The sequence below is a fragment of the Scaptodrosophila lebanonensis genome, unplaced genomic scaffold (assembly GCF_003285725.1).
Source record: "Scaptodrosophila lebanonensis strain 11010-0011.00,11010-0021.00 unplaced genomic scaffold, SlebRS2 tig00000155-arrow-arrow-pilon, whole genome shotgun sequence".
In the NCBI taxonomy this organism is placed as follows: domain Eukaryota; kingdom Metazoa; phylum Arthropoda; class Insecta; order Diptera; family Drosophilidae; genus Scaptodrosophila; species Scaptodrosophila lebanonensis.
Window position 1 is genome coordinate 810,284 of NW_022060594.1, and position 12,716 is coordinate 822,999.

Sequence of the window (12,716 nt, forward strand, 5' to 3'; positions counted from 1 at the left end):
TATATATGCACAGATATGTGCAAACATGTGCGTATGTGTGTGTGTGTGTGTGTGCGTAACGCCAACGGACTGCCAAGTGTGTTCAAAGTTGCAGCAATGCGGGCCGACAATATTAACAAAATATGGCAAATTGCAATTATATTTGACTTTCTCCGATCGAATGCACTGCGACATGCGGACAGACGGACAGACGGGCGGCTGGATGGTTGGATGGATGGTTGAATAGATGGACTGATGAGGTACGCTCAGGGCTGCAGTTGAAAGCAGATGGACGGAGAAATTAAAATCTTTCAAGAGAAAATCTCAGAAAATTACGGGCAATCAGAAATGGATTAACATCAACAGTACAATGTTAATAATAGGGAAACAATTTATATATATTAACGTGTAAGCTATGCATTAAGGTGGTTCCAGTAATAAAGGGAATTCGATTTTTTTTTCGAAATCAAATCAAATCGAAACTGAACCAAATTATTAACAGATGACTAAAAAAGCTTGTCCATTCACATCATACCTATTCAATAAATAATATACAATCTAAAATCTAATTCTTCAATTTAGAATGTGTTGCAAGGATTTAATTGGATCTCGGAAATCCAAAAAAACATCGATGCTTCACACTTAAAAGAAAGAAATTATAGCATATTAATTTTAATAGTTTTGCAGTTCTATGCTGGGTACCAAGATAAACTCGATTTAAATATAACATAGTGTCATCTTTAAAGACACCTCTAAAAAAAAAAAAATAAAGTAGTGGTAAAAGCTTGTAATAATTGCTGAAAGGACTACTTAATGACAACAAAAAACATATTCTTGTTTAAAACAATGTAAGAATGGAGCAAGCCCGAAAGTATAATAAAACCATTTACCCAAAATAATATCTAACATTTGAAGAATATACCGATTTAAATGAAAATAATAATATAAGGAATGAAAAGTTTTCGAATAATGAACAATATTAACGAAACTCTGTAACTGGGAAAAGAGGAGGGGAATTCAAAAAATAAAATAAACTCATATTGCCTAGGGATTGGGAGAATTGCCATACCAAGTTTGATCAGCATAGGATTACCCGCAACCGAGATATAGGCGTTCATTCAGACAAACAAATAGACGGTTCTCTCGTCACGCTTATTAAGAATGCTTGTATATATATAGTAGTATACATATGATATGGGGTCTGTCTACAAACCTAATATAATCTTCGGGTACAGGCAAACAAATCCAACAAATCTTTAACCATAATCTGTGCAGTGCGACTTTTAGACTATTCGGATATTTTTAATGGGAGTGGTTTCTCTGCTGCCCTGCTCCGCTAGTTGCAACACATAATCATACTTGTATGTTTGAACATATGTGTATGTTTTCCGTCGGAAAGCCTCCACAGACACACACACACACCCACACACACACACACACTATTTTCACACTTTCCTCCCTTCAACCCCTTACCCTGTGTACACATAAAATGTGCCCCCCGACCACAAGCCAGGCCATAAAGTTATAGACGGGTCGGGCAATGCGCGAAAAATGTTTTCACACCAAAGTCGAAAAGGAAAAAGGCCAAAATGGGGAGAAGTGCAAAAATTTTCGCCAAGTTTGTTTGCCTTTCATCTCAGCGTGTAAAATTAGCGTCGTTTCAATTTAATCAACAAAAACACTTTTTATTGTTAAAAATTATGACATTGTTGTTATACATAATGGCGCTCGCTATTGTTGTTGTTGTTAATGTCAAAAGTGTTATTGTTATGCAGACAATTATAGCATGCGATAAAAATGCTTAGCTGCAATGGATTGTGGTTGTCGGCGGATGTTGGGGCGGTACGGAAGGGAAGCGGTGAGGCGGTGAGGGGGTGGCGGAGTTGGCGAGAGGGTTGAGCTCATAATGAGCTTTGTGTTGTGCAAATGAGAAAATATGTTTATTAAGGCCAAAAAGGATAACGCCCCTCCGGAATGGCTAAGGAGGCTAACTTTTATGGCTCGCCAATTGTCGAAGCACGCCGCGCAGCAGCAAAGTGTCTGCTAAAGTGGCAGATAAAAAGAAAGGGCCCCGGGTCGTTATTGGGGTCGTTGTAGTTGGTGGGGGTTAGGGGTTCCTGGACCAGCAGCTGCAACCGTTTGTCCACAGCCCTTTGTAGTTGTTGCACTCGGCAGCGAAATGTAAATACGCACCAGACTCGCCATCGCGCATTATTCATCGATGGAACGACTATTTATTTATTTATTTACTTGTGGTTTCGTTTTACAAAGTGCAGCAGGCAGCTGCCAGCAGCAAATGGGCGTCCAATGTAAACATCGGGCGGGGAAAAAGCCAAAGTCTAGTTGCACTTGCCCTTCCAGTTGCCACAAACTGTTCAAACTAGGTTAACAGATAGCGCATAATCACAACTATTGGAAATCAAAATAATCACATTTGTAATAATACTGATGATATGGAGAGCACATGGGGTCGGAAAAAACTAAGCCCACAAGTGGGAAAAACTAAACCAAAGATCTTATTCCAAATTAGGTTATAAAAGAGCGCAACCATTATCACAATTATTGAAAATAAAAATAATTACATTTGTACTAATAATGTTAATATGGAGAGCACATGTGGTGGTAAAAAAATTAAGCCCACAAGTGGGAAAAACTAAACCAAAGATCTTATTCCAAATTAGGTTATAAAAGAGCGCATCCATTATCATAATTATTGAAAATCAAAATAATTACATTTGTACTAATAATGTTAATATGAAGAGCACGTGTGGTGGTAAAAATTAAGCCCACAAGTGGGAAAAACTAAACCAAGGATCTTATTCCAAATTAGGTTACAAAAGAGCGCAACCATTATCACAATTATTGAAAATCAAAATAATTACATTTGTACTAATAATGTTAATATGGAGAGCACGTGGGGTGGGAAAAACTGGACCAAGGATCGTATTCAAAATTAGGTCAACAAAGAGCGCAAACATAATAACAATTATTGAAAATCAAAATAATTACATTTGTACTAATAATGTTAATATGGAGAGCACATGGGGTGGTAAAAAATTAAGCCCACAAGTGGGAAAAACTGCGACAAAGGATCGTATCAAAGCTTGCAGGTAAAGTGTCATTTCCAAAAGTTGAATATGTATTTTTAACCGATTTCAAAAAAGAGGAGTTTATCAATTCGTCTGTATTTTTTTTTTTTTTTTTTTATATTCGTATCTATACTGTGCATTTAATATTTAAAAGGCACCTATTTTAGGTTGAGAACTATTACCATAAAGCCATACCGAATTATACGGAGAGCTCAAAAGTGTTGACGCAGACTAAATAGGTTGTTTTCGGAATAAAACAATCGATTAAAAAGAAATCCATTGAGCCTATTTTGAAATCTGAATACAAATTCTGAAACGTTTCGATCTATCTATTTGTAGTATCTATACTGTGTGTTTCATATATATATTAAATATTATCACCATAAAGCCATACAGGTATTTTAAATTTATATGCATTTCTGACTCATACGGAGAACTCAAAAATGTTAGACCACACCACAAATGTTCTTTAGAGAATACAACAATCGATTCAAAAATAACCCATTCAACCTAGTTTGAAATCTGAATACAAATTCTAAAACGTTTCGATCTATCTATTCGTAGTATTTCTGACTCATATGGAATCCTACGAAGAACTCAAAAATGTTAGTCCAAACCACAAATGTTCTTTAGAGCATAAAATAATCGATTCAACAAAAAAATATTCCACTGAACTATGAAACATTTCGATAGCTGCATATCGATTCAGATTAGCTGCCGCTTTCGTCTCTACATGGACTGCCACTCAGGAAGGTATCTTGAATTGAAAGCAAACTGCACTAATTATTGTTTTTTTTAACATGTATTCTTTTATTTTGTTTTCGTTGCGTTCATATGATTTCCTGGGATAAACTATTTCATGTACTTTGTGTTAATTAATTAGCAATGTTAATTGACTTTATTTTGTTTTAAAAATTTAGAGTATTGGGGTTCGATTTCATTTCCGTGTTTCTCGATTTAGTTATAGCTATGAGTGGTACCTATTTGTATTATGGATTGAGCGTAAGGTCATTATTAGCTGTGAGCGGTTCGCGAAGCTCTTCGTTAGTCTTATCGCTGGCCATATATGAGAACACATGACAGCTTATATCCTGCAGATCCTTAATCTCGAGAAAGTCTGCCGCATTGATCAATTCGACCAGAGTAGTTCGCTCTATGTTAAAGAACTCCCGATCCCACTGAGATATCTGGATATTTTCTTCTCCCTGGTGCTTCGTCGCCCATTGAAGGACCAACTTTAATATGTTTGAGGGCACAACTGGCAAGGGGAGAACTCCATAGTCTTCAGTGTCATCGCATTGCTCCAATATGGATGTAATGGCTATCGAGCATTTGACAGTTTCGAGATCTGTCTGAAAGGTAACGCCATCCGACGATTCCAACTTGACAACCGGCATATTCTTAACTCACTATCCAGGAACTTACTAACCGTAATTTTGAAAATGTGGTATAAAGTGTAGATAAGTTTTCAATAGCTTATTATCTGAACATTTGATCCGAGCAAGTGTTGAAAGGCAATAACAGAACTCAACACAAAAACGAAACCAATACAACTGATTTTCAAATTGTTTTAATTCTTTTCAACGCATACTAAGATCAATATTTTAAATCATGCAATCATAATCAAGGAACGAACCCAATATTTTACTTTAAAATAAAAAGATGGACAGAAATTATCCATACATGGCATAGTGTCTTCATATACTCGTATATTAGAAATAATAAGGCATTAATTGGTTTGTAATAAACTTTATATGCGTATAGACAATACAAGTTATGCTAAGTTTAGAGTCCCTGGCTGTTATGGTTCCAAAGTTGCCGACGTTCATACGGACGGACAGCTGGAAAAACGGGCAGGCGCATGAACGAACATATATATATTTATCTATAGGTTGTATGGATAAGCTTACATACCAAGTTTGGCGGCTCTAGCTGCTATGATTCAAAAGTTATCGGCGTTCATACAGACAGACAAACGAACTAAAATGTTGGAATTGAAATTGAAGCCAACAATTTGAATCTAAAAATTGTATGCGAACAAGTTTCTAATTGAAGGTGGAGTATGGTGGAATTTCTTTGAGTGTACGGTGGTACTACAAATGTGCCATTAATAAGAAAAGACTGTCGTGTTGTTTGTAATGCTCGAATTGCAGCATTCCTCGGGCTCAGATGCCCAATCAGTCTGTGACAAGTGGGCCGACAAGTGCGGCTCCAGCGCCCATTCATCATGTCGCAGAAATAGTTGCAATTTCTGGGGAAGATGTGCCATCGATCGTCGCTCGCTTCCTGCTGCCAAGCCAAGTGGCGAGATGTTCGGACCGAAATAGCGAAATGGCTTGGCACTTGGAGTAACGTCAATAGAAGATGCCTGCGATGCACTGCAACTGACCCATATTTGTTTATTTTTGGCGCACATTTCTATGGTTTCTATCTACAAGTACTTACAAGTCTCGTATTTGTATTATAAGTGCATATATAGACGAACTCTCTATTTATATATAACTTGCTTGTTTGTTTGTTTTTTTTTTTTTGATTTTTTTTTTGCCAGACACTCACCGAAATGGGAAGAACTTTTCCAGAACTCGTCCCAGGCTGGTGCTGCTGGTCATCATAGTTGCTGCCCCGCCCCCACTGCACGTTGCAATGGCCTGCCTTCACTCTAGATGTGTGTCTGTGGCAGCGTGTGTGTGTGTGTGGCAGAGAATCCACGAAGAAAAGCTGAGCACGGCGTGCAACACGACTCACAAAAACAATAACTGCGCAACTGAAATGTGCGCTTTAATTAAACTAATCAAAAGATATAGACACACACACACTTCAAGACGCCGCCCACACACACACACACACTTTCACAGAGAGACAGTTCTCAGCGTCGTTGGCAACAAGGAACTTTATATTCGTACTTATATGCACATATATGCGGTATTTCCATGTAGATACACTTTAATGGGCTGTTGGCAACAATAATAACAACAACTTTTCATTTACTGCACACAAACACACACACACACACACACACACATTGTGTGGTTATAGTAATAATAGAAATTTCAATTATTTTGCGCAAAACAAAAAATCCACACAACAACAAAAATTAAACAAATGCGAGAAAACCGACGACGACGACGACGAAGACGACAAGAACGACGCGTTTTTATGGCGACTCGCGCGCGTTTTCCGATAACGAAAAATCATATGGGAAGGTTAGTGTTTAACGATTCTCGTCTGATTCATAAAATATGGGTTGCGAAATGTCGCAAAAGCAACTCTCTGCGGCGACATAAGCGAGAATCAAAGAACATGTCAAGAATATCAGATCTTGAGCATCAGCTGGAAGTTGTCTCTTTACCTGATTGGGGCAGTTTTCTAATACTTTCGTATAGCTTTTGAAAGCAGTTTTCGATATCAAAATTATACAACAAGTCTCCCGTTTACCGATTTTCGTCTGACTCATTAAGTGTGGGATGCGAAATATCGTTAAAGCAACTCTCTGCGGCGACATAAGCGAGAATCAAAGAACATGTCAAGAATATCAGATCTTGAGCATCAGCTGGATGTTGTCTCTTTACCTGATTGGGGCAGTTTTCTAATACTATACTCGTATAGCTTTTGAAAGCAGTTTTCGATATCAAAATTATGCAACAAGTCTCCCGTTTACCGATTTTCGTCTGACTCATTAAGTGTGGGATGCGAAATATCGCAAAACTAACTCGCTGCGGAGACATAATTGGGGTTCTAAGAAAATCCAATCGCATGCCAGGAATATCAGATCTTGATTGGGGTAGTTTTCTTATACTACTTGTATATAGCTTTTGCAAGCATTTTTCGATAACGAAATTATAAGAGAAGTTTCCCGTTTACCGATTTTCGTCTGACTCATTAAATGTCGCAAAAGCATAAATGTGACATAAGTGAGATTCAAATTCATCCAATCATATGGCAAGAATATCAGATCTTTATCATTAGTTGTCTCTTTATCTACTTTCAAGCAGTTTTCTTATACTACTCTACATACATATATAGCTATTGGAAGCATTTATCGACTTTTATCTGACTCATTAAATGGCATGCGAAATATCGTTAAAGTAACTCTGTGCTGCGATTAAAAAAAATCATCAACATATCAAGAATATCAGAAATTGAGTTTTTTCAATGCCTCATTGGGCAGTTATTATATAGTATGTACAATGTTTGTAAAGTCGCATTTTAGATAACGAGAAAACAGTAACTCTATGCTGCGATATGAGTGGGATTCAAAGAAAGGATAAAGAATATCACATCTTGAAGTTGTTTCTTTACCTGATTGGGGCAGTTATTTTTTACGCAGCGAAAAAATTACTTTTAAATGATTTTTGTTGAACTCATTAAATGGCACGCAAATTATCGAAGTTTTAATCTCAAAGGGTTTCTTTTTTATTGGGAGCTTTATATAAAGAATCGATCTGGTGAATGAATTACATACATATGGAACGCTTATGAAGCCCTAATATAAAATTCTCGATATTAAATAATAATATTATTGTCTTTTTTTTTTATATTTGAGTTGCTTTAGCAATTGGTTGAAAATGTGATATATTTCGAATTGAATTTTCTGGAACTGTTTCTTGAAATTGTCGGATTAGAATGGAAGTTATTGGGTTTTCTTTGTAATGACTCTTAAACACCATTTAAATGTTGAATTTATTTATTATTTTAAAGTGTTACTCTTAACAAACGTGGCTTTCTCTTTGATTTGTGGCAGCTGCCCGGTAGCTCTGATCTCACATCAAATCTTAAGATAGGCCTCTTTATTTTCTGGTAGCTTTTTATATCAACCGTAACCATTATGCAGAGGGGTCTTCAGACGCTTGACGCACCCTTTAATTTGGGAAGCAACAAGTACAACAACAACAACAACGACAATAACAATGACAACAATAGTAACAACAATTACATAAATTGCAAATTTCATTTGCCCGCCTCATAAAAAAGTAAAAATTGTTCGCACTGTTGGCTATGGCTGTCGCTGTTGTTGTTGTTTTTGTTGCTTCTGTTGTGGCACAAAACTTTTGACTGCCTTTGTGGAGTGGACTTGGCATTGTTGTTGTTGTTTTGCTGCTCAGTTTACCGTTACCCGCGTTACACAAGCGCGAGACGACAATAACAAGAGAAAAAAGAAGAAGAAGAAGAAGTTGAAGAAGGCGGCGAATACTACGACAAAGAAGAAGAGTCGAGTCGCTACTTGGAAGACACCAACTTGTTGTTGTTGTTGTTGCTGTTGTTGTTAATGCTGCCAACGAATTTCGCTTAATTTTGCACCATGATTCACAAAAGATGCGTGGGACGCCGGCGCGCTGCTTTATGCAGCCGAATCAAAAGAGTGAGCAGCAAGGGAATAGGGGAATAGGGATAGGAATGGCAAGAGGGAGGGCACACCTTAAGAGCACTTATGTATGCCAATTCGATTGTCGTCTGCCAATCCAGACTGCCACTGAGGGTGTTCCCATTAGCTGTTGAAGAGTCGATTTCGAAACTGCCGCTCAACATGTCATTCATAATTAACTAAATGGTGAACAAATGCAGATTTTAAAATTGATTTGTCTATGTTCTCCTTGGAGTAATTAAAACGGTCGTTCTTATTTTTATATGCTTCTATCAATTTCAAGGACATGTGCATGGCCAAAAAATCTCCCGACTTACACATCACTTAGTCGAGTAATATGGGATTACTTTAGCTGTGCATGGTGTCCTCTTTATTATAAAACGTGTATTAAATTGTTAGAGTAGGCAAGCGAGTAGGAGTTTCCCTCTTCATTCATAAAGATATCGCTTTAGAAGAACATAGAACGCGGTGTGAATTTATTTCCCAGGACCTTTTAATTAGGCACAGGTTTATCGCACAAGAAATTGAGAAACACAAATCTGAGAGTGCTTTTTGCAATGAATTGTTTTATCGAATGAATACAAATACCCGACTTGCCATTCCTATAAAATTGAATGTAAAAACTTTAATTTGAATAACTGCTTTTCTAGCAACATTTCTCCAGAAATTGTGCAAAATTAAATCTTTAGCACAAGACAAAAGTGGTCGTTCCTGCGTCTTTTGAAGTCTAAATTTACTTTAAGCAAAAAGAGTGCCTTGCACAGAGATCAGGAATACCCTTACTGTCATGGACAACGAGGCGCGACGACGTTCGACGCTCGACGCACGATGACGCCCGACGCAGACGCGGACGCGGACGCGGACGAGAAGAGAACGACACTGAAGACGATGACTGCGAAGAGACGGACAATGACGAAAATGCCACGCGCTCGCATCGAAAGTTTGTTTGTGACTGACGAACCGAATATCGTTTCGTATGTGGGGCCGGCTGTGCCCCCAGCTGGCCAACTCAATCGGGTTGCCTTGCTCTCCCTCTCTCTGTATCTCTCTCTCTCTCTCTCGCTCGCTGTGGCGGCGCAGGCTGCACCAAGTTCGCCAAACCAATGGCGCACTTAAGGAGAGTGCGGCGCTCTTCGCGATGGTAGAGCGAAAAAGTCAGTGGGAGAGAGAGAGAGAGAGCAGCATGAAGAAAAAAACCGTAAGGCTGATGCGTAATTGTGGCGACAATAGTTCCACTGAAGCACGGAACTGGGGCTGCCGAATTGAAGCTGAGTCATGTCTATATGCCATATATGTACAATATCGGTGGCAGTGGCAGTGGCAGCAACAGATCGACTCCGATTAGCAACTACCAGTGGCAAGTTCAATCAACCTTAATCGGTCACTCAAGAGTCAAGCGCAATTAGAGCCACCTAATTAAAACGATACGAGCACGAGGGACTGTGAAGAGCGGAGAGGGGAGGAGGGGGGCTCGCGCCTAACAGGCCGAGAAATTCAAATTAATTAGCATTGTTGCTGTTATAATTCTTATTGCCTTTGTTGCAAACTCTTTCGCCAGCTTAGGCTGCTCTAGCTGCCGAGTATTGGATGCGGCGATCCAAGTGGTGCTGAGTAAATGATTTCAATTTGCTTAACTAGTTCGATCAGTCCATAATTAATAAATGCAGATGTCAGAAATAATAAACATGATAGATGTATATACTTGTATAAGTATAAGTACATATACATATATCTACAAGTATGTATAATTTTTAAGATATGGATCAAACATATCTTTTTAAAAATCATTCTAAAAACTCGAACAATTCTATATCATTATATATTCTATACTCTTCACTTTCTACAAATATTATTTTTTAAGTATAGATTACCATAGAATAGAATAAAGAATGATATCCATGTCCTCTTAGCTGGAAAGTCATTCCTAAAACTTCAGGAGGGCTCAAAAGAATACATCTGTAAGATGTGACAAATCGAACGATTCTATAATATTGTATTCTATACTCTTCCTTTTCTTCAAATACTATTTTTTACGTATAAAATACCATAAAATAGAATAAAGAATAAAATCGATAATGACTTAATGGGTGGGAAATCATTCCTAAAAATAATCGAACTGGAAATGGAAACATGTATATATCTATACTCTTCCTTTTCTTCAAATGGCTTTATCCATACAGTAGATAAAGAATGATCTGGTTAGAGATCAAACAAATACAAATTAGCTGTTACGCTGAAGGCTTGGGAAATCCTCCTTAAAATATCAGGAAGCTCAAAAGAATCCATTCAACGACTCTATACTTTTCATAATTTCCATCAATCTGTTATATTACTCCAAATAATATGCATTAGGTTCATAATACTTATATATGTAGCATATTTTTTATGTCCCTCTGGTTGCAGATTAATCAAATCTTCATAAATCTTCGTTTCTTCTTATTAGTATAGTTTTTCTCTATTTTTTTCTGATTATTATTATCAGGCCTGTTTCTGTTTCCGAATTAGACCAAATTATGGGAATTCGAAAGGAGTACATTTTCCAAATTATTTGAACATGATTTATTTATTCGGTTCAATGAAATATAAGTAGAACACTAGTTTTGGAGCAACATTTTTGAACAGGCTTTACGAATTAATTTACTTAACTTTTACTTTTATTGTAAAAAGAAGAAATGCTAACAAAAACTGGAAGAACGTATAATTTTCTTAAAAAGGGGCGATGAAAAAGAAGTTCAATATGTCTAAGCTTTTGCATTTTCTACAAATATGTTGTCTACTATATAATGCACCACAGAAGCTAGTATACATCCATTCAGAGCAGAGGAAAGTCAGAAGAAGAGGTGTTTTCAAAAAAGATACTCTGGGCGACACCTGCTAGGATATCAGAGATGATGTGCTAGAATTGAGCGAAGAGAAAATTCTCAAAGCTGAAGCAGCAAGTGGTCGGAAGGAGGCGCGATAAAGCCACTCCTAAATACCACAAATATATTGCAATTTCTGCAATCTTCTGGAGATAAGGCGTTGCGGCATGCAGATGATGGATATTAGCACATAAGACGCGCTAAATTCTCAGATGATCGAGAGAAGCTTCAACGTCGGGTGGTCATGATCTTGGCAAGGTGCTGGGGCTCTCCGTTCCAAGTTCTAATCTGCGTTGGCATTGAGAGCAGAGCCTTGACGGTCGCTCTCTTCTCAGCTCGCGCGACTCTCCCGTTGGGTGATCAGCGACCGCAACGGGTTTCACCTTACAAGTGCACTTGTTGCTGTTACTGTTGTTGTTGTTGTCGACTAGTTGTAATCTTTTTTTAAATTTTGTTTGCTTTGCATTGCACTTGGAATGAAAAACCGGCAGCTAAAAGTCTTTCCGCTTGCCATTTTTTTCCTGCTCGTCTCAAGTGCTGCATTTTGTGGCATTACTTAGGATAGTAGTAGTCGTGTTAGTTGTTGTTGTTGTTGTTGCTGTTGCTGTTTTTGTGCTCTTATTGGATTATGCGCTTTCTCTTTCACACACTTCCGCGTATTGGCGGCAAGCAGAGGCCAATGCTCGCCTCACAAAACCTGCAACACGGCCACTGAGAAAACATCCAAAGAAAATTCCAAGCAAAAGCGTGCCAAACCGGCCAACCCACCAGTCCGCCAGTCCAGCAGTCCACCAAACCATCAGTCCGCCACTCCACCAGTCCGCCATCAACAGCACTTGAGTTCGTCTAATGCGATGAACCAGATCTATAATTTTTGTTTTACCAGTTACTCGTATACTCGTCTGATTTTATTATTCTACTAAACATAAAACGAGTAGAAGATTTAATTTTTAAAAACCTCCTTCTTGTCTTGAAACTAAAATAAGTTGTTTATAGAAGAAAAGCTTGGAGAACTCAAAAAACTGAAGAAGAATGGAAGAGTGCAGCCCGATTTTCACAGGACCTCATAAAAACACTTGCAAGCACAAAATTTGATTACAATATCGTATTCAACAAAACAGTTTCAGGTACCAAGAGTGATTTTAGCAACAATCGTGACAGCTTCATAATATAGAGCATCCATTTCAATACAATTTCAAACGTATACTATATTTACCAAAGTTTCTTACGACAGCAAATAAACAAATCAACCCAGATTTTCTATTGTGAGTTATTCGAGTGTTCTAACGGTAGCGATTAGATGAACGTATTCTAGGAATTGGATTTTCAGTTGTCGTAAGTCGGAAAATATAACAAACTTAATGCAATAAAGTAAAATATGATTAAAAGGAATAGCTTAAACAACTTTTTAAAGAATTGCTTTCA

At 37.7% G+C, this 12,716-nt stretch overlaps 1 protein-coding gene across 2 annotated transcripts in view; it reads right to left on the bottom strand.

The window, feature by feature from the left end:
• Positions 1–12,716, bottom strand: part of LOC115629541 (protein sprint) — a 155,559-nt gene that overhangs the window by 103,443 nt on the left and 39,400 nt on the right. Inside the window, exon 1 of one of the 2 annotated variants that reach the window (XM_030526023.1) lies at positions 5,625–5,680. The exons of the other annotated variant lie outside the window; for it this stretch is intronic. Within the exon in view, the coding sequence (XP_030381883.1) occupies positions 5,625–5,680 (56 nt within the window). Of the gene's footprint in view, positions 1–5,624; positions 5,681–12,716 lie in introns of those variants that run through there. 2 annotated transcript variants of the gene reach the window in all.